The sequence below is a fragment of the Porites lutea genome, chromosome 9 (assembly GCF_958299795.1).
Source record: "Porites lutea chromosome 9, jaPorLute2.1, whole genome shotgun sequence".
NCBI lineage: Eukaryota > Metazoa > Cnidaria > Anthozoa > Scleractinia > Poritidae > Porites > Porites lutea.
In genome coordinates this window covers 22629361-22655383 of record NC_133209.1, presented here as the reverse complement: position 1 = coordinate 22655383, position 26023 = coordinate 22629361, and the positions used below count along the sequence as shown (strand labels likewise).

Below are 26023 nucleotides of genomic sequence, written 5' to 3'. Positions count from 1 at the left end.
GAAAACGAGAAGGAAACTGGAGCCGAAATGCTTCTCGCAATTGTTTCTGGGATAGTTACTGGAAACGGGCCGGTCAGCAATTGGCCGATTTTTTTCCATGTCTCTAGTAACAGTCCCAGACGTCTTTGCGAATGGTAACTCGGCCCAGTTTCCTTCTCGTCCTTACGCGCGACGTAATAAAAAACTGTCAACTGTCCTCAGAACTTTTTCAGATGTAACAGTATAAACAAGTAATAGCATGTCTCATTCGCGATATTTTAACATTGTCCCGCATTTTACTCACCTAACGGCTGTTAATAATATAATTTGTGGTGTTTCTGACAAAATCCTTTACTACAAACATGCTCTTTCCTGTACAAATCATACTTATCAGTGTGTTTTGAGGTAATTTCACAGTAGCCACAGTTATTTATAGTTGGCTGTGGCAAGATCGCAGCGCATGACCTAATAGAACACGGTAAAAGACGCAGACAGACGTTTCATTTGCCTTTTCCATCATGATATAAGGCTCTGCATACCTCTTGCGGGGGATCGCAGACTAAATGCCGGCATACTCTGCTTAGCGAAGTCGTGTCTATTTTCTCATAATGTTGTAGTTCAATTTTATCCTTTGTTCAAATGTTATGTTCCTTTGTTTTGATGATGTAGAGGATAGTTTGAGCAAAAGAAACCAAATTGAAACATGGATAAAGTTCAACCACAACAGATGCATAAATCTATTTTCTTCATTTAAAATATTTATTCTTCGCAATGGATATTGACTAAATTTCAAAACAATGTTCATCTGGTGAGATGACATTGCTTCGTGAATAAAGGCAATTAACCCTTTGAAAAGGAATCAGTTACTCGTCAGTAATCCTCTTTCATCTTTCACGAAGCAAATCTAAAAAAGAGAAAGAAAGAGGCGAAAGACCATTACTGGATGCGCCCGTCTATAGGAAATAGAGATATGCTCTTGGAGGCATTCTTTTAAAATGCATTCCACAAGGTTTCGAAAAACTTAACGTTTTTATTCCAGCGACCCCGAATTCAAGTTCTACCCTGACCGCTTGCTGGTTTTTTCTCGATAGTCTCTTGTTCGACTCCTAGACCATACTTGTAGATGGCTAATAGAGGATTTCAGAGTTGCCCCAAGCCTCTATTTCGAAGCGAGGCTAAGTGCAAAACCATCAATGTGAAAATTATTTAATATTCTCATGCTAATAAAACACATTTTATTTCATAAGAAAGGCTTTGCACTCAACCTCGTTTTGAAAGTAAAAGGTTTTTTTTACATCTTTGTTATGTTCACTTAAATTACCTTTTTTTTTTTTTTCTTTTTTGTGGGCCAAGATGAAAATTACTGGGTTAACACGTTCTCTGTAAGCCTGGCTTTTCTTAGATTTTTTAAGGCTCCAAACGAAATCCTGCTATTTGCTGACTCAAACTATTAGAAAGGCGTGACCACGGGATCAACTCACCTCTTGTAAATCTTCATAGCTTTTGTGCTCAATGTAACATCAGAAAGGTCTCTCTTTTTCTTCATCTTGCCAATAAAACTATTGATCATACGTTTAATGTTGGTTTTCCAGTGAACAAGCGGATTTCCTTGTTTGATACCTGCGTCCATCACCTTGTTGATAAACTCACGACCCTCAGCTAATGAGAACAGGAATGAAAATTTTTAACTATCGGTTGCGTCATTTCTTTAAGTCTTGCAGAGGGGACATTTATTGTTAAGAATTAAGAAGTAACTAACTCAATTTTTTCTCGATAATTATTTGTGTTGGTAAATATTTGTCTAAAAGAGTCTTTCACCTTGCAGCTGCGCTTAGTTTCAACAATATGTTGGTTTCACGATTGCCCATCTTCGTACGTGGTCAGACGCAAGAGCCAATTTCCAAAATTTAGCAAAGTACTTCAAATCTTGTTTCTTCAAGTTCAGAAATCGACTACCTATTGGCTAACTGTAGTGGAAGTGTACGAAGTGTTTTTAAACACTTAAAAGAAACGAAACGGCTGACTTGCCAGTCTCACTTGTCAAAACAATTTTGTTCTGGCGTAACAAAGTACGTGGAGGCAGCTTGACCGAGCGGTTAGAGCGCTGGACTTGCAATTCGGAGGCCCCGAGTTTAAGAGTGAGTCCATGGGTGCACCAGGCAGGTGTGCTACATGCTATCTCTCCGATTTCAATGAAACTTGGCCAGTTTAAAGGGTCTACCCCAAAACTCAAAATGACAAACTGGTTCATAGTTTGGATCTTTATGGTGGGAGATAGCCCACCCAACTGGTTTAATTAGATTTTTTACCAATAAAAGTGCATTAATAACAGGCAAAAGTAGGAAGCTCTAAGTACAACTGTTTTTAACCTTTGACGATGAAGGTTTGTATATATGTTGATACATCTTTCACGAATGCAAGGATGTAAGTTTCAGTCAATTTGATTGACAGCTTGTCAATCACCGGCCTTGAATATGGGACCACCTTTTTAGCCATTCAAATAATGACTGATTTTGAGATCATATATCTCTCCTTGCCAGAAAGCTATGACAATAATTTTGCTCTTCCCTGTTTACCAACTCTTTGTTCTATAATAATCATAAAAAACACTTCTGGGCTCTTCCTTTTTTGGGCGTCAGATGCCACTTGAAAACTGCTCCTAAAACAAGCTTATTTCCACTTCACCTGTCCTATAATTCAGCAATTAAGGGCCGCTGAAGTTACTAAACCGACACTTTCCAGCCCGTTATACAAGAATAATAATTGAGGAGTTTAATGCATGCTTAAAACGTTCGAGATTTTGCGACAAAATTAAAGATTTCACACTGATTAGTAATGCACGTCACCAAAATATCGAAGGCAAAATCGTAATGTTTGTGACCTCGTTTTGATTTTCTCGCAAAATCAGAGATTATTCTTCCTACGAGTTAAACTATACAGAAGTCCTTCATTCAAGTGTTTATGGTCTTTACTTTGACAAGACCAAGCTGTTTTTAATTTCCTGGGCAGAATTTTCAAGGCCACATGGAGCGTGGTTGTTGACAAGCTTTGAATCACACCACCATAAAGCAACGTCAACTCGCACATCTAAAAACAACATTCAATGATGAGAAATTCTTCCTTCTAGCGATAAAAAAAATTACGCCCTTAAAAAGTTCATTTAGTTTAGGCTACAACCTCAGAAAAAGAATAGTGTTAATTTTACCTACCGCCGTCGATCTAATTCGTCGATCTACGCTTAAGTATTGTGCATGCTGCGTGACCAGACAATGTTTGTTTAGAATCCACTTCTTTGCCTTCCAAAGCCTTTCAGATTGTCCTACTTATCTCTATAACTATATTTATCTCCTCCTGTCCTCAGTTTTTGTACAAATACAAGTGGTTCCAAGATCACTGTCACTCTTAATCAAGATTATTTACAACCAAGTATTACGTGACAAAAAGAAAGAGCCTGCAGCGTTTTGATCAGCGAATTTCCCCCTCCTTCGCTGGCAATTTAAATACATTCTAAACAATTTTAGGTTGTCTAAACTGGAAGAGACAATGAAAAAAAAAAAAAAAAAGAAAAAAGAATAAGCCTAAAAGAAATAGCCGCGTTGACCAGAAATCTGTTGAAATCAAGTTAAAAGCTACACTTCCTGCGGGCCCATTCCACTGGATAAGAACCCAGGAATTCGACCAATTCTCGGTTTTCACATGACGTCACCATAATTCAAACTAGGAAACTATTGATTCTTCTGAGTTTCTGAGTTTCATGAGGTACAGCACCTAAACACTTTTATTTAAACAAAGTTTTGGTTCGAAAGGGTTCTTCGTTTTGCGGTAGAGGACATTTGAATTTCTAGGCTTTTGCGTGATTTAGCTGGCGGCCGGGAAGGCTCTTATGTAGACTGTTCACAGTCCCCTATTTTTTCGTGAGATCGTTTAGATATACCGCGTCTTACCGTCACGGATATCTTGATTTTCAAATGTACCGAGGGGGCGGGTGTCGGGGATTAAAGCTCGGGGCGGGGGGGGAAGGAGCGAGAAAAATAGGGAAAAATATTTTTCTCGCTTCCTTCCAAACCGCCCCCGCCCCCGCTCCCGCTCCCGCCCCCTAAGTAGTTTTTACATTCATGCAAGATGGCAGTCCTTAACACAAAGCCCTCGATCTCGATGATCTTACGGAAAAATAGGACTGTGAACAGTCTAGCTCTTATGTGGGTTAAAAACATTACCAATTTTGGGAGATTTTGCCATCCAAACATTCCTTGTCTCAGAATAAATATCACTTTAATCCTATATGAGTTTTTCAAGCGATGAATTCACGCATTAGTAGGAAAACTCAAAAACAGATGATGTTTCTGTTGGTTTCCGGCGGCCATATTTGTGCCCCTCAAAGGGACACAAACATGGCGTCTCCAAACAAAGCTTTATAAATTTGGGTAAAACGTTTTTCCGGATATTTCGCATATGAAATATCGCACAGACCTGATTCTTGGCGAGGCCTTTTGCATATTTATCTTCTTTTTCCCCCTAGATTCTTCTGAGTTTCTGAGTAGTTTCTGGGTAGGCGAGTTATCCCTAGCAGAGCGTTTGCAAGGCAGGTAGGGTTACGCTAGTGTTAGGGTAACGCTACCTGCAATGTAAACAAGTCGTGTAAAAAAGAAGAAAGGTGCGAGTGCTAGGGTAACCCTCTTGTTAGGGTAACTCTAGCACCAGGGTTATCCTCCCCCCTTGTAAACAGGGCCTTAAAGGAGGAGATCATGCTGGCAGCCGGCCCCCAGCAAATTTGCATTGGCTACAGTGCGGGTGCCGAGGTCGCCATACACGCCATGGCCCAGATTTTAGATGATGATGGTACCGACGAAATCCAGTTGGTTGACGCCAGCAACATCCAAATTACTTGCCCTGAAATTTCCATGTATATCATCAACACGCACAGGACTCCCTCGAGATTATTTACCTGTGGAGGAGTAGAGAGCTTATCCCACGAAGGGGAAGTAAAGACACAAGATCTAGCCGACGAGGCCGAGTTGGTGTTTGGAGAGGAGGTCAAAGACACCTAGGAACAGTCATTGGATCACAGGAATACAAAGACCAATGATGTAGTGGAAAAGTCCAGGGTTGGAAGGAAAACATTAAGTTGCTGGCTGAGATCGTAAAGAGTCAACCCCATGCCGCCTACATCGCCTTCACAAAGGGCTACAAATCGAAATTTCCATATTTTATGATTTTATGCGTACAACTGACTCTTTTGAAGACTATGTGGAACCAAGTGATGAAGCGATCAATGATATTGTCGCCAGAGGGAGCACCTCCCTGGTGAGTTGCGAGAACTGTTTACCCTTCCGCCTGCCCAAGGGGGTCTGGGTATACCAGACCTGAAAGCTGAAGTCTCACAGCAATACACTGCCTCAAATATAATAATAGCATCGCATGTAGCAGCTAGACTTGCTAAGATCAACAATGCAGGCCAGAGACAATGGTGCGAGCTCGTGGCTCAACGCCGTAGCCCTTGAAGAGCAGGACCTGACATTGAATTGGCAACAATTTAGGGACTCGCTACGCTTGCATTACAATCTCAACTTGCCGACTTGCCGAGCCATTGCGAGTGTGGAGATCGATTCACGGTCAGCCACGCCCTGTCGTGTAAGAAGACGGGTTTTGTTGCACAAAGACATGACGGCATCCAGAACCTTCTCACATCTCTGCTCAGCAAAATCTGCAAGGATGCTGAGTTATTTACATGCAAAAAGGGATCTTTTATCCCCCTGGTTTTTGGCAGGAATGGAGGAATGGGGGAGAATGCAAACTTTTTCTGAGCAACCTAGCGGACAAACTTTCCCGAAATAAACGGCAAGTCGTATGCCAGTCCCATATCTTGGCTTAAAACACGAATAACTTTTGAAATTTTAAAATCCGTCCACAAATGTGTAAAAGGGTCCAGAACCCCTTTTCAGGAAAATGCTGACTTTTTAGAAGATTTTAGTGTTAATACGAGAAATGGGGAAATTTTAAAATTAGTTTTAGCATGTTTTTTAGAGTAGTTTTAGTAGACCGTGTATTTTATTTAGGATATCTCCTTTCATTCATGCTACATATTGTTTTTATCATTGTAATGACAATAAACGGTTTTTTAACGAATAATCGATAATAAATGTCATGGCTTTTAAACAGGAAGTAAACAAGGAATATTTAGTGAAAAAAGCTCGGGTGCTTCAGTGAGGGGAGAACGGGTCTGTATACAGGCTAGTGTTTCTCAGCTTTGGCCCTAGGGGGAAGAAAACAAAAATTTCAATACCTACTTTTTAGTTCCGTTTTGTTTTGTTTTGTTTTGTTTATTTTTATTAATTTTCTCTTCCAGTTTAGACAACCGAAAATTGTTTAGGTTTATGTAAATTGCCGGGGAAGGCGCGGGAAATTCGCTGATCAAAACATTGCAGGCTCTTTCTTTTTGTCACGTAATACTTGGTTGTAAGAGTGACATAGATCTTCGAACCACTTGCATTTGAACAAGAAATGAAGATAGGAGGAGATAAATATAGTTATAGAGATAAGCAGGACATTCTGAAATCCTTTTGGAGGCAAAGAAGTGGATTCTAAACAAACATTGTCTGGTCACGCCGCATGCATAATACTTAGGCGTAGATCGACGAATTAGATCGACGGCGGTAGGTAAAATTAACACTATTCTTTTTCTGAGGTTGTAGCCTAAACTAAATGAACTTTTTAAGGGCGTAATTTTTTTATCGCTAGAAGGAAGAATTTCTCATCATTGAATGTTGTTTTTAGATGTACGAGTTGACGTTGCTTTATGGTGGTGTGATTCAAAGCTTGTCAACAACCACGAGCCATGTGGCCTTGAAAATTCTGCCCAGGAAATTAAAAACAGCTTGGTCTTGTCACAGTAAAGACCATAAACACTTGAATGAAGGACTTCTGTATAGTTTAACTCGTAGGAAGAATAATCTCTGATTTTGCGAGAAAATCAAAACGAGGTCACAAACATTACGATTTTGCCTTCGATATTTTGGTGACGTGCACTAGTAATCAGTGTGAAATCTTTAATTTTGTCGCAAAATCTCGAACGTTTTAAGCATGCATTAAACTCCTCAATTATTATTCTTGTATAACGGGCTGGAAAGTGTCGGTTTAGTAACTTCAGCGGCCCTTAACTGCTGAATTATAGGACAGGTGAAGTGGAAATAAGCTTGTTTTAGGTGTAGTTTTAGGTGGAATCTGACGCCCAAAAAAAGGAAGAGCCCAGAAATGTTTTTTTATGATTATTATACACCCAAGAGTTGGTAAACAGGGAAGAGCAAAATTATTGTCATAGCTTTCTGGCAAGGAGAGATATATGATCTCAAAATCAGTCATTATTTGAATGGCTAAAAAGGTGGTCCCATATTCAAGGCCGGTGATTGACAAGCTGTCAATCAAATTGACTGAAACTTACATCCTTGCATTCGTGAAAGATGTATCAACATATATACAAACCCTCATAGTCAAAGGTTGAAAACAGTTGTACTTAGAGCTTCCTACTTTTGCCTGTTATTAATGCACTTTTATTGGTAAAAAATCTAATTTACCAGTTGGGTGGGCTATCTCCCACCATAAAGATCCAAACTATGAACCAGTTTGTCATTTTGAGTTTTGGGGTAGACCCTTTAAACTGGCCAAGTTTCATTGAAATCGGAGAGATAGCATGTAGCACACCTGCCTGGTGCACCCATGGACTCACTCTTAAGTCTCGCCCTGACCACTAGCTGGATTTGTTCATGGTAGTCCCGAGTTCAAATCCTCGATCACGTTGGTAAATAGACAGCTGATTTGCCTCAGGCCAGTAGGAATTCTTAACCACGTTACGTTTGATATGTATGCAGATTTTATATAAGGAATAAGCTGAATACCCCTAAATGCTCTTAGCTTCAATGTATTTTTTTCTTTAGAAAATAAGAACCTAAATAGCCTAAATTTGTGCTAGTTATGATTAATGTAAAAACCTATTTAGGCTAACTTAGAATAACTGCAGGTTCTTACGCGAGGGTTTTTACTGTATGCCACGCATAAAACGTGTGAAAGGAAAGCTATGTCATCAATCATCAATTCGTTTTGAAGTGAATTGCGCCGCTAATTATAATAATATGCTCCATGTTCTTACCTGAATTTTCCAGACACGCCCTTTTGTCCACGTGTTGTTTGTCATAGGCAGAAAGTCTTATAAGTATAGCATAATGCCAGTACAGCCAGTATCTCTGCTGAGGCCCACCAAGGAACTCAATCGGGCTGGGTTCATCCATGTTCTGACAGATGATGTTCAAGTGGCAGTTTGGCCGCGCCTGAATAACGTATTCGCCGTCCTGGGAACCAATTCCAGACGAACGGATTTCTGCGCATGACTTGGGAATTCCTATAAAATCAATGGTCAATCGCAAATCACTGGAGACAGGGACAGGTTCACGGTTAAGCGCATGCTCATTAATTAAATTACTTTTTTCCAATTTATTATTAATTCTACCGGTTAATAATCCCAATCCCACTCACATCTATCTCGGCGATCTCAGAGTGTATTTCACAGTAGAAGTGTATTTCAGAGTAACCTGAAGTAGGATGGAGGAGTACTAAAATCGCAGATAAACTAGTGGATTATGCCAACACTATCAACGTTGAATTTATTGTTGACCCGAAGGTTTTATTCCATGTTGATTAATTTACAGCTATTTGCAAACATTTTTTTCTAGTGCAAGTGACTGCCGTAGGAGTGTGCAGATTGGTTCTTTGACAACATTGTGACATGATCATTTTGCTTGCATAGACGATACAATATGTCCCAGCAGAAAAATAGCATATTGATAAATGAGCATGCGCTGAACCGTTAACCTGTCCCTTTAAAACCTTGGTCAAGTTTCTTATAAAACGCATGCGTCGGACGTAATTCCTAACATCTCAACTCATTATTAAAGAATTTACCCTCTGGTAAAGGAATGAGTCCTCCTGTGTATCCAGGGGGTGTAGAAAGTTGGCCCGTACCAGAAGAACTTGTTGGTGTACTCGACGTTTGTCCTGCAAAAAAGGGTTTTTTTTTAAAGAAATGCTAACGTAACTCGATCAATTAACCATGGCCTTTAACCCAATTCAGAGTGGGCTTTTTTTTTGCCTCCTGCGACCGGGGGGAGGGGGGCTTCGGAGGCTCCCTCAATATTTCAAAAGCTCCCCGGCTTAAACAATGATCGATATTATTGGCCAATCGGACCACTAGCTACTTATGGAGACCTCCATAATACATTTCATAATCGAAGCTGACAGTACCGCTTCGCAGCCTCTCCGGGAAGTTCATATTGGTTCAAAAGCAGTATGGTACAGAGACAAGAGAACACATCGCAGTCAGAAACTAGGTTTTTACGATGTGCTCAAAAGACGAATGAAAAACAACGGAGTACGCATCCTCACATGTGGGGACCACATTTTATAGCCCCAACGTAAAGGAGTCAATCGCAGCAACTGAGAAGACGCAACGAAAGGATTATGAGTAAGGCACACGAAAAAAGACATTCGTCAACAGACCAGACAAACTTCATTTAGCGCGCACATTGCCATCGCCTATCTCTCTCTATAGGAGGTATGTTGGTCCACATGCGAGCCTGGTATAGCAAACAACTCTCTGTGAGACAGTCTTAGACGGAGGCAATGCATATAATTTGTATCAGGAGGCCTCTTTTTTCAGACCTTAGGGTTCTTCACCAAAATCAACCTTATTTTTTAATAACCCTAGTAAGCGACGTGGAGCACACAAACCTACCAAACTGATCGGCGGTCACACTGGATGCGTTTGAAACAGCTGAGTTATTTTGCGGAGCAACTGTAATGAAACCAAAAAATTATTGATGAGATGGGAAATAACGTATTTTCCATGATTTGGAGTCGCGACTACGAAAGAAAAATGAAATCATTATCCAATAACAATGACTGCGCATCGCAGAGTATACTCTTGTGTAACGTGTATATGGAATGGTTAAGACCTGCAGTATGTGATGTAAGGGGATCAAATGCCGCCGATCATTGGCCCTCCGAAGAGAGGAAAAGAAAGAGAGGAATCTGGAGAGAATATGGATAGTGTAATAATTAATACAGTAGAATCCTCCTAACGACCATCCCATTAAGAAATACACGGAGTAAGTCTCTAAGACCACACTCTCTCAACCAAATTATGAAACCACTTTAACAATCTTTTTTCTTATGTGAGAACCTCGTTAATACTACTAGCTTTTTATGGTCGCGTCAAGGGTTGGTGAAAATGCTCAATGCTTTACAGTTTTTAATGGATTAGCAAAGCACCTGTCCCAAGCTAAAGGCTTTGAGACTGTCAAAGATTGTAAGATTGTAAGTCTTGTACGCTGACCACTACAATGGAGGTTAAAAGAACTTGGGACACATTCAGCTTCACGTAATTGTTTAATAGGACTCTGCTCCTAAAGACTACTTTTGGATCGGCTTTGAATTTATCCCTTCATCCCGACAATAGGGAGCTTATTAGCAACGACGACGGCGACGGAGACGATAACTTCAAAGAAGCAGTAGGTTTAATAAGCAACACGTGCAGAATACTTTTTTGTACCTTTCTTAGCTACACGACTATAAGGTGAAATTCCTCACGAGACATTTTGTGGAGGACTTCAATTGACCACGACGACTTTTACTTTCTAGTTCTAAACTTGGGTTCAGTCCCCCCAAGAATTCAATTTTTGGGAAATTTATCTACATTTGACAATTTAAACGAATGAAAATAATCGCGAAGAAGTTTGAAAAAACACGAAGACTTTTAAACAGCAACGTTTTGCTACCGTCGCCGTCGTCGTTTCTAGGGCTCCCTAATTTCGAGACCCCACAAAGACTGATTTCCACCTATTTTGCTCAAAATTCAACATTGTTTGGGGTAGGAGGGGGTAATTGTCAGGTTTACTATCACTGGTAAGGTCCCAACACTTTTGACCTCAATTAGAGCCACGCAGCCGAAGTGCGGGTGGTCCTCGAAGAAAAACAGGTTTCCAAAAATGAATTGGAGACTAACCTGAATAAGTCGGTGTCTCTACTTGAGGAACAGTTAAATTTGAGACAGGTTCTGTGGGTGTCATGACATCCCCATTAGGGACTGGGTAAGCTTGCGGGACAGAACCCGGTTCTGTGACATTATAGATCTGCGGTATTGTTACATTATAGGCTTGATATGCAGTCGCATTATACGATTGGTTCTCTGTAGCGTTATAGGTTTGAGGTGCCACTGAAGAAGCTGTAGAGTCTGTTTGGTTAAACACAGGAACTTGGAAAACTGGCGATGTTGTGTTGTTGACTAGTGAGGGCAAAAATTTTATTGTTATTATTATTTTAGTTATAAACCAGCAAGAGAGAATGATCTAAGATTAGCTCATTCTCTCTTGAAACCAGTGAATAGGCTTTTAGTAGCAAACCGTCACCTGGTACAGATATGCCACAATAGATCTTTGAAAACAAAAGATAGTGATAATTATTACACCCTACTGACCAGACCTTGAGGTAACGCGGTGGTCCTATTAGAACAAATCAATTCTAGTCTTTAAAGGACTCACTATTTACCATAACATGACGGAACTATATTTTCCGTCGAAAAGAGACCTTAACTATAGATTTGGATACACTCCGCCGGATGCGTCCTTTGCTATATAATATGCGCGGCAGTGATGGGTTTTGGCAAATTTTTTGAGGAGGGTTTTGTTTCTTTTTCAAAATGACTGGCCCGGCCGTCCCTCTTGCTAGTTCCTCTTGTGTTTCAGTTATCGATTAACGTAACTAACCATACCTGGTTCGGCGTTCGGCTGGAAGTACTCGTAAGGTGAAGATGTTGGAGCAGGATTATATCCTGAAAATAAACCAATTAAAGCATAAGCTGGATGGCGAAGTAAATTTCAAACCAGAAGACCAAGAGGTTTATTATAACTCACCCGCTTGCTGTACAGAGTCACTAAATACAGGGATCCCACTTAGCATTCCTCCCCGTACAAGCTGCTGCAGCGGAACGAGGGTCGGAGTCTGACCGGGAGGGAAGTGAATGGTGAATGAAGCCAGCACTTCTTGATCAGTCGTCTCGCTAAAAAAACAAAAAGGGAATGAACGTAAGGGAAACTACATTACTAGTGCAAGAGCGAAAGAGAAACGTCAGCCTCTTAGTTTGTTACCTCAAGCCCGTAACTTCAGACGTCACGCTGTAGTTGTAAGGAGTGTATGCTCCTGTGATCTGTACAAGGCAAGAATGTTAAGAGCATCAGATACCACACTCTCTCTGGTGATGTTACAGCCATGTCAATTAAACAACGCCCAAGCATCAACAGTGTAGAGCAAATTGTAGTTGAATGGCAAGAACGGGTTCGTAGCTACCTTAAATTGCCTTCAAGTTAAAGATTCTACAAGCGCATCATTCAAAAACAAAATTACAGGGGCCTATGAGTTTTAATTCCCCTGTAAAACGCTAATTACGGGTACTAGAAGGATACTATGTGAACAGAGAGAAGACTTACAGCTTGAGCTATTTCGTCTGCCAGTATCCTGAAGGTTGTGCTCGTTGTGTTCCCCATGTAGTCATACCAAGTTTCGTTTAACTTCAGTGTCCCATTCAAGGCTGTTTGAAAAGAGGGTGGATTTCAGATATGGTCACCTTTGACTGAGAATGGATGGCTGTTACCATCGACGTAATTCATTACAAGCACAAGGATAAGAAACCTATAAAGAGCCTTATATGTCAACCGAGCGCAACAGCACATGCACCGATACAAGTAAAAAGAAAGGAAAAAAATTTGATCTTGTGCGTGTGCTGGCTTATAGAATGTTTTCACCTTGAAACAAAGATAATTATCCTTGCGCTTGAGTTTAAAATCTCAAGGGAATTTTAATGTACAACGGAAAAAAAAAATAGTTCGGGCACTTGGTCGACTTCCCTCAAACCAAAGTTAAAAATCGCTTAAGCTTTCCCAAACTGGGCTTTTTTTGCAACACGGCAAGTGGGCGAGTGGACTACACTGTGCATGCCAAAGAATCGGAAGATTCCCAGATTTCTTTGACCGAGGTTGTAGCTAGCACCTACATTCTCCAGGGTTCACGTAAGTCAGAGTAGTCTGAGGCGTCGCAGGTGCAGCAGCAGAGGGATAATTCTGCACTGTTTCGTTCGCGGGTGAGGCGGAAGGTAAAGGAGCTGTTTCTTGTGTTACTTCAGGAGCTGGAACAGGAGCGGCAGCAGGGACCGTAGCGTTCTGGTCAGACGGTGGAGCCATTGGACCATCTGCAAGGGAGACCGAGGTTAGGGTCAAGTTTTGTTATCTAAGATTGCAAAATGAATTTGTAACCTCATGGGTTCATCATGTTTCCCTAATCTCTGAATCATTTTGACACCATACTCTAGTTTGGACTTGTAGTAATGTTATTGACGAAGCCGACAGTACTCCAGCACCAACCGAAGCTACTGACAATGGTTATTGGGTCTCTCATGGTATTTTCTGAAACATATCGACAACGGTAGGAAACAGTTTTTTAAACAGTGATAGATGCAAGCATTCATAGGGCTAAAATCACCAAAAATACTATAAATGACAATCCAAAACTATCTAAACTTACTTAAGTAGTCGTTGAAGACAGGTACATCCCCTAAATGACCACCGCTGATCAGTTTTTTGAGCTGCTCTTCAGGATCTGTTCCATCGGGTTTGAACCGCAGCACTACTCTCGCGTGAGGATTACCTGCGGGATCCTCGCTATAATACGGTAACAAAATAAAGACAATTTAAAAGAATCATCTTGAACAAATCAAACGGTTTTTAATGTACTCCAATCTAAAAAAGAGTATTAGTGCAGGTAATCACATGATTTCGAGTGCAATTTGCCATAGATAAGCGCGAATAAAATTTTCAAAGACTAACAAAAGGGTAAGTGCAATTTGTAGTCTCTGAAAATTTTACGTATTTTAATTTTTTAAGCGCTCATTTATTCCAAATTGCATAAGAAAAATCGTGTTATTACTTTATAATATACATAAAAAAAATTTCCAACGAGCTTTTGTTTATTTCGTGTCTTTCGGCTAATGCTCCGCCTACATGTACTTGATTGGTTTAAAAATGACAAGCTTGACTGACATACTTGAAACGTAAACGTGTTAAAAATACCATATCTCTAAAAATAGCAAGTTTTCACTTAAGAGGAGTATCAAATCAATGACCGTCCTCGGCTTTTTCTTAAACTGACTCAATTTCTGTTTGCACTACTCACATCAAATGTCACTTGACAGTTATGGAATGAACTGAAATTCATGAATCTTTAGCGCTGGACGTTTTGCCGGGAAAAACTGGGCATCTAGAAAGGAAAACCTTGGGCTGCCCAAGTTGGGCGCCAGCAGCAAAGAAAGTGAACGGTTGAGCGTGCCGATGTTTGTCTGGGAGAGTTTGTCTGGGATGTTTGTCTGGGAGAGCTGGTTGGCATTGGAAACGCTGCTGATTCTGTGATATAGCTGCGTTTGTTTATTCTCGTCCGCTTTCATAATCATCTAGACACTGCAAGTTTTGGTGGCCCGTTAGTTTCACAATAGAACTTTACTTGATGCCGGCGGTCTTCAACTTTTTACCAACTATTTTCCTGGCGCTGTGCTCTTTAAGCGACGTATCCTTGATGATTGGCTTCATCATCTGGTTGGTTTTGTTGACTCTCATTGGCTGCCGCTTGTACCAAACTTGCGAAGTTGGATTTTTCACGCAAGAGAGGTAAAGTGGACCGGTTGTGCGTAGTTCGGGGGGACGATGGCAAAGGAACTCTTTGAAGATGGCAACGGGGCACAGGTAATCTTCAGTTGCAAAAATCTTTGACCGAAAGCTTTGGGGTTTTGCAGACGGTCCAGACTGGCGTGTTTTAGTCGGATGCTCGTTGAATTCAACGCTCTCCATGTTGTTTTCGTCCAAGCCAAAACGGAAATCTTCAACGGTCATACTGTAATGCTCTTGACGACCTATTGAGTCAGGAGTTACCAAAGTGTTTGTACCAGGACTTGTGGATTCTCCTTTCCAAGCCTTTTGCTTTGCCACAGCCCATTTTCTTTAGTGTTTGTCAGATTTTGGGACTTATTCGGCCACTTGCCTTTACATTTTTGTAGTAAAGGCGGACTGAGCTTTTCCTTCAAGAACTTACTTCGAACTGTTTAACTGCTTATAACCTTGCTCTGTTAGGTAACAGTCAATTGAAGTGACCATGATGCGAAGACTGTCAGGTTCATAGTCTTGGCCGTCTTTTTTACTCACTGTTGCAAAAAAATCGTCGACGATTTTCTTGAGCGCCTCCTGTTCATAGTTTTCAATTTTTTGGTCATGGCCCTTTTGCTCTGCCCAAGATCTCCAAACTTTTAGCCAGTTTTTGCTTTGTTGACTTTGTTTTTTGCATTTTCCTTTAAACTTTCAATTAGAATGGTGTTACTGTCTTCAACTCGATCCGCCATTTTGTTTCCAGGCAGCCAATTTGTAACTTTGCCTAACCTGTTAATCATTTTCAATTTCATGTTTTTTGCACTATACTTAGGATAAATTGAAACGTTCTCCACCAATCAGATTGCAGAAATTTTTGTATGTATATTATTATAGCAGAAATGGAAAGTCTGGAACTCAGTTTCACTTTTCTAACAATAATAGCAAAGCCCAAGAAACAATTCTCTAATATTAAATACAAACAAGAGGTTAGCACGATATGACTAAAAAACTGCGCCACAGATATGTAAAAAATCAAAGCGTACTTAAAGTTTCAGTGTGGAGTAAGTATGGTACATAACTGAAGGCTTTGAAACTAATGGTAATCAGGGTCTCCAATGAAACGATACTTTTAAAATATTATGGACAAATTAAATTCGAAGAAAGGTCTGACCAAACATGCTTAATCGCAGTGCCTTTGAGCTACTTTGCTGTTAAGGCGATACATTAATCGATAACCGATCTTTTAAGAAAGCCAAAGAAGAATCTGATTAAAGCGTTAACCAGACAAAACTACTCAACATTTGATATAACTGTATAATTGTGAAACTTCAATTAACTAATTATGCAGTAACGTACTTGTAGCCGATGACTTTGACATCTATGAACGAGGGATCTCCTGCAAATAGTTGTCTTAACTAAAACAGAAAATTAATTAACAGGTTTTATTATATCCATTTTGAAATCACTGGTGATCCTCGCAAGCTGATTGGCTCTCAACAGTGTGATTTATTGACGAATCACACCATTTTAGCTCTAAATCGCATCATTTCTGTTTCAAATACAAAATAAGGTGTAAAAGCCTTTTTGTTTTCGCTTCTCAACAAAGCGGCTACTAGTTAAGTAAAATATAGGTACTGACTGAATTCTGCGATTTCAAAATGGCTGTAATAAGTGGTAATTGAACTTCATGTCGTGCAATTTAGGTCCGAAATCATACGCTTCATTTCAACAGCGGACTCGCGCACTACACTCAGTTCAATCACCATTACATGACAGCTTAGTCGTTGCTTTAAATCAAGCACCAAATCTGAACTACGCAAACAGAGATCTTCTCTCAATAAGAAATATATATATTTTTTTTTCTCAAAGAGTCTGATGCTGACAGCCGAATTACTACTTTTTATTCTTGTATCACAAGAGGAATTTTGCAGATTAGTATACCTGCCCAAGTCGCTTCGGTGAATCTATCTCACGAGGCCTCAGTCTTGGCACTGTCCAAGGCCCAACAGGTCCAAGGCCCAACAGGTATAGCCTATTACAAAGTACTGCATGCCTATACTAAAAGATAATAGAAAGATACTCACAGTATTCTCAATGCCTGAACTCAAACTTTTTGTCTTTGGGTTGTTTATATCGCTAAGGAAGGGATGCCAGGGCTGCTGAATTTTTACATCATATGGATAATCTTTTACTAAAAGGAAGACATATTAAAAAAATTGTAGTTACTGGTCGGTGAATGCTATATTTTTGAAAGAAGATAAACGTGTGTGCGAAAAGTGCCTCGCTATAGCTTAGAGACTTTTGATCCTTAATTACTTACTTAGAGCCTCTATGTTTACTGGATGACTGGGTTTTTTTATGCTGCTGCTGCTCTGTTGATCTGCAGTTATCTGTTGCTTGTTGTCTATGAGAAAAATAAATACATCCTCATCGTAGTTCAACTAGACTTATTAGTGAGAGCGAACCAAGTCCTAGACTGAAAGGTCATCCGTCTCCTCGCCCCACACCGCAACTTGCGGCTTGCTCGCGTTGCCTCTAGTTGGGGGTTGGGGTGAATAGACGACATTTCAGACTAGCGAACAACTTTGTTCCCAGGTTCTCTATCGTACCAGTAGGGACGGGTAGGAGAGAACCCTGGGAACGAGGTTGACTAGCCAAGTCCCTTGAAGACGTTTAAAAGAGCTTAATGAAAAAAATTACGAATATTAGGAACTATTTAGACCGTAACAAAGTCGTGTTCGGCTAGACCTAGACCGAGCAAGGTCTTATGACCAAAGGTATAACCCCAAAGAATAATCAGTCATCTCTACTCTGACTCTTCTTTATTCTAAAAGGGTGGGGAGATAGATTACCCAACATAAAATAGTTTGCATTGGCCCTCATCAATGAGCTGCCTATTAGCCTGTAGTAGTCTTCTGCGTTCTCGTTTAAGTCTTCTTTACTCCAGATATTCGTTGTACACCCTATCATCATTATCATCAACATCATTATCATCCTGGTCATCCTTTTCGCGCCCAATGCCGCACAGGGCACGATACTCTCAAGTAGGAAAAATTACTGAGGCAAAGAATGCGGATTAATATAATCTACTGCTAGATAGGGCTCAGGAAGCAAAACTTCAACACCCCAAAGATATGAGTTCTTCCGGGATAACAAATTCTTTTAAATTTGTCGCCAATATAAAGGAAGAGACGATGTATCTTACCTCCCAGCACAACGAAATAATCGGGGTAGACGATCATCCCCGAAATGTGTCCGCTGGAAACAATACCCCGCAAATGTTTTACTGGGTCCAACTCGCCAGGAACAAACTGCAGTTCAAGGTCTGCCAGCACACTAGAATTTGGTTCTGGGGAGTTTCTACGTAGAGATAAGTAAATGCGACCCTATTACAAACATAAGGTGGTTTATATAGTTCAAATGTAGTATAGATCGCTTGAAAATAGAACTGAAAAGTAACACCAAAGGTGATTATAATCATATCTATTTGTGATGTTGCCAATTTACCCTCTAGTGTAAACAGAAGAAGAAGACTAAACTTAAAGAAACTTTACTTCAGTGCTAGTTTTTATTTCCCTGCTAAATTTTATCCTTATCATATTTTTAAACTTACTTTAATGCAATCACACTGGAACTTAGATAGTTTGTGTCGCCAATAAGTTCGGTGGTTATCTAAAATTGAACAAAAAGAAAATACATCATTGCATTTAAAAAGTGCTCGTTCTTATTCTGTTATTTTTTTTTTCAGTTGTAATTTTGTTTAGTAAATTAGTGGTTCTGTTTTCTTTCCAAACGTGGATTTAGTTTGATATGAAAATGATTAGTCAACGAAATAGCCAAATGGAGATCAGCTAAAAATTGAGTTTGCTTTACAGCAAATTTAAAGCTAGCAAATTGGCGTTTTCCCCCAATTGTAAAGCAGATAAAGTCTGGTTTTCGGGTCAGTCAAAATATTGCTTATAACGTCTGTACGCGTTGTTTGATCAGACCAATCAGAAGTCTGTTTGCTAACTGATTATAGCTTTGAAAAAACAATAAATATCAATTCCAAAAAACGAAAACGAAAGACGTGGGATAAGACTTACCGCGTCAACGATATTCCCGTCAAGGAGCTTGTATTGAGAGCTTTGTGAGTTCGACATTTCCTCCATCCATTTATTTCTGAATTTTATTTCTACCTTAGTTGTAGAGGCTTGAATCAAAAACAACAACAAACGCCTTTAAATGCCAGTATTCAAAATATGTTTTTGCGAAGGTGCATGAAGTAGAAACGTGAATTTTAAATGACGGTAAAAAAATGAATCTTAAGTCAAGCTTCACAAGTGCCCGTCTTCTGGCCTCAGTCATGAACGTATCCTGGGAATTAGTGATTTAAAGGATGGTTATCTTTGCTGGCCTAACGTATTCAAGTTAAAATTCATTACCATAATGTTTATTGAAAGTAAAGGATGGCAGAGCATAGGAAAATTAAGGGTATTTTTAATGTACCATGCTAACAGAGGCTGCTTTTTGCTATATACTAGACGTTTCGCATGCCAGTAATTTTCTAGACTAGGAGCGTTTTTTTTGTATTTGCTCCCCTCGTGTGGCCTGACTTAGGAAAGAGGGACGAACGCTTGTGGTGTAGTATATTTCGCGAAAAAGTAGCCTCTGCTATCAGGATTTTTTTTTAATACGAAGTGCATAAATTTTCATTGAGTTTTGCCTTGTTTTGGCAAAGACGCACTGATTGCAACCTGAAAAGAGACTACCACAAAATCGATTAATTCACTTACGTGGACCTGTCATTAATTCTCTTCTTCTTCTTGTTAAAATATTCTTCCTCATCAACATCTGGTAGAGGCGTTTAGAAGAATGTTCTTTAGAGTTTTCATGGTCATCATGCACGGATCGACGGACGTGCGTTTTAACTTTAGATGTTCGTTCTTGTCTTTTTCCTGAAAGCGAGAAAAATACGAAAACAAATTTTTCCTTCTTGTTGTCTAGACATAATCTTTTCGCTTACGTGAAAACTTAGATGCTTTACGTCCCACATCCTATAACCCCTTGGCGAGACAACGAGTACCCCGTCTCTTTTATATGTGAGTCTCCGAGGTAGATTACACCCGAGGGGTTAGGTCCTATACGGGGAGGCTCCGCCCGGAAGGGGTACCTTTTACAGGCCTCAGTTATATGAAAGGGTAAGGATCTAACTAGTTGAAGTTATGAAAGGGTAGGGAAATCTGTCATTTCGGATGATGAAAGGCTTAAAAGGGCTAACAAATACATTTTATCGCTTTGAGAAAGTCGGGGAATCGTTACATACAGTCCCTTTACTCAGCGGTTAACAGCGATGTAAAGTTGTAAACTAGTAAGTATGTCAAAGGGGTACCATCTGTGAATAAAAGGTATACAAAGGGGGATCCTTTTCTGTCAAAAAATGGCATATAAAAGAGTAAGGGGTTGGAACTCGGGGCGGAGCTTCCCCGTATACGTATAAAACTTTGTTGAGTATCCCCGCGGAGTTTACACGAATTCTGGTGAAGTTACCGCTTCAATACAATTAGAAGAGAAAATGAAATATATTTTTGCTGCAGAATTTTTCTTAGTCCATTTGTCTGTAAATCTTTACGCAGGTTTTTCACAATCAATTTCTTTAACTTAAGTCTTCAACAACTCTCGTTGATATACAGTCTTATTAAACTGTTCAGTCTGTTCACAACCGTTTATGGGATAAAGGAAATTCTAGCTCATTTTACGGGTAAAGATGTAAATAAATTACCACAAATAAATCAGTTATGCATTGCAAACATATTCAACTCCGTTAATCTAGAGTCAGCGGAGGTTATTTTATTTAATCCGGGTTTAACTTTTCAAATTGCTTAGATACAATGCTTAGGATTTATAATTCTGTTCAAGATTCGTTCAACTAACTGATCGAGGCTTGTTTGTAAAAACGTTTTTATGACCGATAACGGGTATACGGGGCGATAGGGGTAGAATTCATCATGATACTGCATGAGAAGCCGGCAATATTTCTTAGAAAACGGTAAATACGGCACTTACTTCCTGATGATTCTGCCCTCCAGATGATCAAAAGGATAAGTCCAAACGTAAAAAGTTTCATTTGGTTTAGGGTAAGCGCTGACTCTCAGCTTGGTTTGGGCTGTCATATGAAAGAAAAAAAATCAGTGAGTAAAAGAGTAACACTCAAAGCGTCTTTCAAACGCTTACGTATGTATATATGAGGACTTTGACAAGATAAAATGAAAATATAAGTACCTTTTTTTACTAAGGAGAAAAGAGTAACTCAACTATTCCTTTACAATGAAAAAATAGCGAGTACTTTTGGCAACTTTGTTTTGTCTCAAGTCAGATGATTTTGTTAAGTTGGAGTCACTGTAGTAAGGGTTAACTACCTTGGATGAAAGGAAGCATTTCAACATCCTTATTTCATTGAAGAAGAATAATCTTACAATTCTGTCTCCGCAGTCATTAAGGATTTGTTAAAATAAAGATTAAAACCCTTTTAGGATATATTGGCTTCTGTCAGGCAATTTTGTCAATTTGAAATCGTCAACTTAAAATTTCACTAACTCGGACTATCAAAGTATTCTAATCTTTTTCTATTTATGTTTTAACCTTAACATTTTCATGATTGTTAGTAAGATATATGAGTTGAATAAACTTTAAGAATTTAAAAACCTTTCCCGCTCCCAACTGTGCCGGCAGGTTACAGCCCGGTTTTACGATCACGCAAAATATACTCTATAAACGTACGCGCGTTTTATTGAGAAATATCTTTCTTATTGTAAAAAGAGAGCTAAGGTAATCTTCCAGTAAGTTCAGTTGTCAAAATCTTTTCAATTACTTTTCTGATGACATTATACCTGTCAACGACAATGGCAAACGTCTGCCAAACTTACAGCATCCCTTGATGCGCCTTTCGATTATAACTAAATTCAAAACAAACGTGACTCGAGGAACCCTACTTCTACTTCAACCAGAACAAAAATCAGGAAATTCAGCCTAAAAGGATAACATCACGCACTTACCTGGTTTTGAAAGAGTCTTGGTCTATAATCAGAATACACAAACGAAAATAAAAGGAGTACCGACACCAGAATTCAGCGATGACGGGTCTCTCGTCCTGGCATCATTAGTCAGAGATGCTATCGATGAATATTTTCTCGTCGCCTTCAAATCCTCATGTTACTATGTTGTAAAATTACAAACCTCCTCCTAAAAACTCTTTTAAATGAAATAAAACTATTTAAGTTCGTGGAAAGACAGAAAAAACGCTAGGAGAACACAACACCAAACGATCAATCCAGGGGCAAAATGAATCTTATCTCTTATTCATGGTCTAAACTAATACCTGTTTTCGAGCCAGTCACGTGACACAAATTTCCCGCCACCAGTCGGAAGCGATGTTACACCTGTTGCGTTTGACGAAAATCAATTAGCGGGACAATCCACCTGCTAAATAACTTTCAAATTCATTGATCTCCTGTGTTTTATTTTTCAAAATGGGTGGAGCTCCTTTGTTAGAGACCTGCTTTATGGGCAGCCCTCGGGATCGAAGATCAACCGAACACTGCAAATGCACGGATACGGTTGAACATTCCTAATCAGTGATAATCGACCGTCACAAAGGGAGATGAGATTTTTAAACCTTACTCGACAGAATTGCTCAATGCTTAACTGAAAATCAGAAACAGAGGCAGACCATGTCAGACGCAATGTATCAAAACAAACATAATAACGCAAAATGCATCTTGACAAGTTTAAGTAGTCACACTTCATAAAACTCTATAGGACTTTGTTGAACCACGATAATTGATTAGGACTAGCAGATACATACATTCAACAGATTATCGCTTTAATGAAACTATAGGCTTTCGTGTTCGTTGGAATACTTCAAAGAATGTTACGCTTGCCTTGTTTTTTTCTGAGACAAGGAATATTAGATTACCCGCTGAAGCGTTTAAGAACAGTATGACCACATTTCGCAAAACAATGGGGAAACTTCTCACGGAAGCGTGAGCAGCCCGTGGTATAAGGAACTAACAATGATCAAGTGAGATGAGGAGAAAAATTATTTTATATTTTCATTAAAAATATTTATTCAAAGTGGGTTCTGTTGCTCTTAAGTTTTTGAGAGGTATTTTCACACTACCAAAGTCCTAAAATTAGTGGTAGTGTTTTTTTTATTTTGCAGTCACTTTAATTGAGAGAAATTTTCAATAGCTTTGTTGAAGAGAGAGGAAAAAAAATGAAAAGCAAACAACTAACTCTGGTGTTTACTGGTGAGTCTTTTTTGTCTTGTGAAAGGTCACTTACCAACAAAATTGCTCTATCAAATCTCGCTCTCCTCCTACAAATGATAAAACAGTGCGGATAATTCTCGTATGCCCATATAATCCCTACCCCTCCGTAGCGAATACAGAGGAAGAACGTTGATTCCGAGGTGACCAAATGACGTCACGAACTTTAAAATAGCGGCGCGAGATAAATTAAAAAAAAAGATATATAGTGCAATATTCAGTCTATTATTTTCTTGAATTAAAACTGTCCTTTCCACTCTTATGGAAATTTTGATGGAAAATAGTTTTTTCGAAGTTCATATTTTTGTTATCGCAGTTCAACAGAGATTTCCCTTAACAGACTGAGCTATCTGATTCTTTCTTAAAAGGGATACCTTCTTTTGTGTGTTACTCGAAGTAGAGAAAAGTGCCGACCTTGTGTAATCAAATATTTCTTTTTTACAGTGGATACATAATTTATAATGGTTATAGGACTGAAGTTAAATTCCGTGTGTAATAATACGAGTGATACTTGAAACAAAACAAATTCCGATTAGTTTTATCCTTTGGAGATTGCCAGCGAGTTGCATTTTCCATCAGTTTCTCTTGTTTGGACTGGTTTTTGGCCAGTTAGCATGGGAATGGCCAAAAATGAGCTTTGCAACATTATTTTTAAAAAGGAAATTGCTTTTTCGCGCATGCGCATAAGCCAAAATTTGATCTTCAATCGATCTCCCTCAGTCTACACTGGTTTGAGCACCGTTGGTTAGTGTGCGCAGCCTTCTGTGCGGGAAGTGTCCAGTTTGATTCCCACGTGTGACCTCAAAATCCTTGTTTCGACTTCTCTCCTTTCCGTGTAACATTTAGAAAGACAATCTTAAAGCAAGGGGCACACATATTCCAAGCCGAGCCAACAGCTCCATCATGTGCTGTGTGGAGCTGGCGCTTAAAGGAGTACTTGGCAATCGCCTCGGTAGTAAAGGACCTTTGAAGACAGCTTTGCCTTTACGGAGTGTTTGACGACTATGCCATGCTATTGAGTCCCAATAAGGGCGAAACGGCTGGCTCCCACTGCCTGGATGGTATGGCTCTGCGCAGGCGTGAGGAACTGGCCAGGTCATGGGTTGGTATATGTGTGACCCTTGTTGTAAGTTTGGGGGTTTGTCAGTTTAAGTACAAACATTAACCTCAAATTAAAGGACTGCACAGGACAGCAAACGAATCTGCCGGAGAACGTAGGATCTATAAGGACTTGATCAGCAAAAATAACAAGTAGAGACATTTAAAATTCTGCAAGCAAAATACTGCAATGCTGATCGTACCACGTGAAAATTAACTCTACATTCATCAACACCACACCGAAAGAACTCAAAACAGAGCGGGACTGTAGCCATAGACAGCTGTTACGCTATTATTGCAGCTCTTCAATACGGTGTAACAACCAGAGAAGCTCTGATCTAAAATATCCGCGCACTCTGACTTAAGCCCTAACCCAGAACTCTCAACACCATCACGCCATCACGTGTCTTCTGGGAGGCAAGAGTCCAAGTGTCAAGTTGATGTTTCGCAGAGAAAATAAAGGATTGGCCAAAACCAGCCTCAAAAACATGGACAGAACAATGCAAAAATTACAGCATATCCGATCTATACGAGATCTACGGCCCCAACGTAAAACCAGTACCCTTACCTTCACAGTTGATAAACTACCCTGGGTACCAGAGGCTTTTGCCCCTCTTTAGGGGCCACGGGGATCACTTAAGCAAAACAACTAGCATAATATAATCCATTTCATTAATGTCCTGCGATTACATCCGTCTCTCATCGCTCTGCTGCCGGGGAAGTTTCGAGAAACTTTAGAAGCGGGCGCGTTGAAGGTGGCTATTTATAATTATCATGATTATAGGTTACCAATACTCACGCAATTTTAATGAAAACAGATGTGCTAAAATTTAAGAGAGAATACTCTTACTTACCGTTTCCCTCATTCGACATATATATCGCGTTCTAACAAAGAATACAAAAATTTGTACCTATCCTGCATTTCAATTTCCGGCTTGCATTTTTGCACCGTTCCTAATACCGGATTCATTTGTTGCCACTCCTCATTGGATCAGTTGTTTGTATACAAAATAAAATTAAACTTATTCTTTTTGTTGTTTTTTGATTAGAACTAAACCTAGTAACCCTTTTACATAAAAAAGAATAATTCCCAATGTGGAGTACCTTTTTGATCCCCGGTACCCGACAACTTCTTCCCCAGGGCGCTTTTCCCGCCACACATGCTAAGCCAGGGAAAAGCGCCCTGGGGACGAGGTTGGCTACCCGACGGTCTCGGGACGGGACGTGTTACTAAACAGGGTGTGTTGTATCCAGCTTTGGGGCTCAGGGGAGTCGAAGCCTCCCGCCCCTGGTGGCATGTATTTACGGCTCTCGCCACTTTATTCTTTCCTTCCTCCCATTAGCCCTTTTTTAAACTTTGTTGCTTAATTTCTTCATTTCTACCGCTTCCCACCCTTTTCAGGCTCCAGCTCCCGTACCCCTCCCTCCCCTATTCTTCTGGGATCCTACCCCCGTCCTCCTCCTCTTGGGTACTGTCGTTGTTTTTATTATACAACACATCGTTCTTTAGATCCAACGTGAAATTATGGCTTACACACTTACGAATATTCAGTTTAAGAGTCGTCCTTCATAAAAGCTCTCTAGGGGCACTCCTTCTCCTGAAGATGCTCGCTGGAAAATTGGAATGAAACCCCTGAACGATACTCTAACGGAGTATAACAGTTGTATTTTCCCCGTTTAAATCGCATAACCCAAAGCGATAGCTTTAGGGGTAAAAATGTTGGCTTTCTGTCCTGAACACCTCAGGAGACTATAACCCGTTTTAATAAAAGCGAGACCAAAAGCTGCATTGTCTACCCCGAAGTGAGATGACAGGTACCCCAGTCACTTTCATGGGAGTACCCCCCAGGAAAGTGGTTTCTCTATACTAAAACGTTTCTCATACTCCCCGGGTCCCCAAACAACTCACAC

At 39.9% G+C, this 26023-nt stretch overlaps 1 protein-coding gene across 1 annotated transcript; it reads right to left on the bottom strand.

The window, feature by feature from the left end:
* Positions 1-276: 276 nt before the first annotated feature.
* LOC140949046 (uncharacterized) lies at positions 277-20868 on the bottom strand. The gene is made up of 20 exons (XM_073398298.1): positions 20754-20868; positions 19484-19645; positions 18794-18900; positions 18322-18380; positions 17914-18068; positions 17029-17112; positions 16793-16899; positions 16065-16123; positions 13600-13736; positions 13073-13267; positions 12510-12610; positions 12171-12229; positions 11937-12082; positions 11795-11854; positions 11030-11308; positions 9761-9820; positions 8932-9024; positions 8123-8371; positions 1461-1638; positions 277-883 (listed from the first exon to the last, which is right to left on the bottom strand). Exons 1-20 carry the CDS (start codon positions 20812-20814, stop codon positions 871-873), a joined length of 2364 nt encoding a protein of 787 aa, XP_073254399.1. The 5' UTR covers positions 20815-20868; the 3' UTR covers positions 277-870.
* Positions 20869-26023: the final 5155 nt, after the last annotated feature.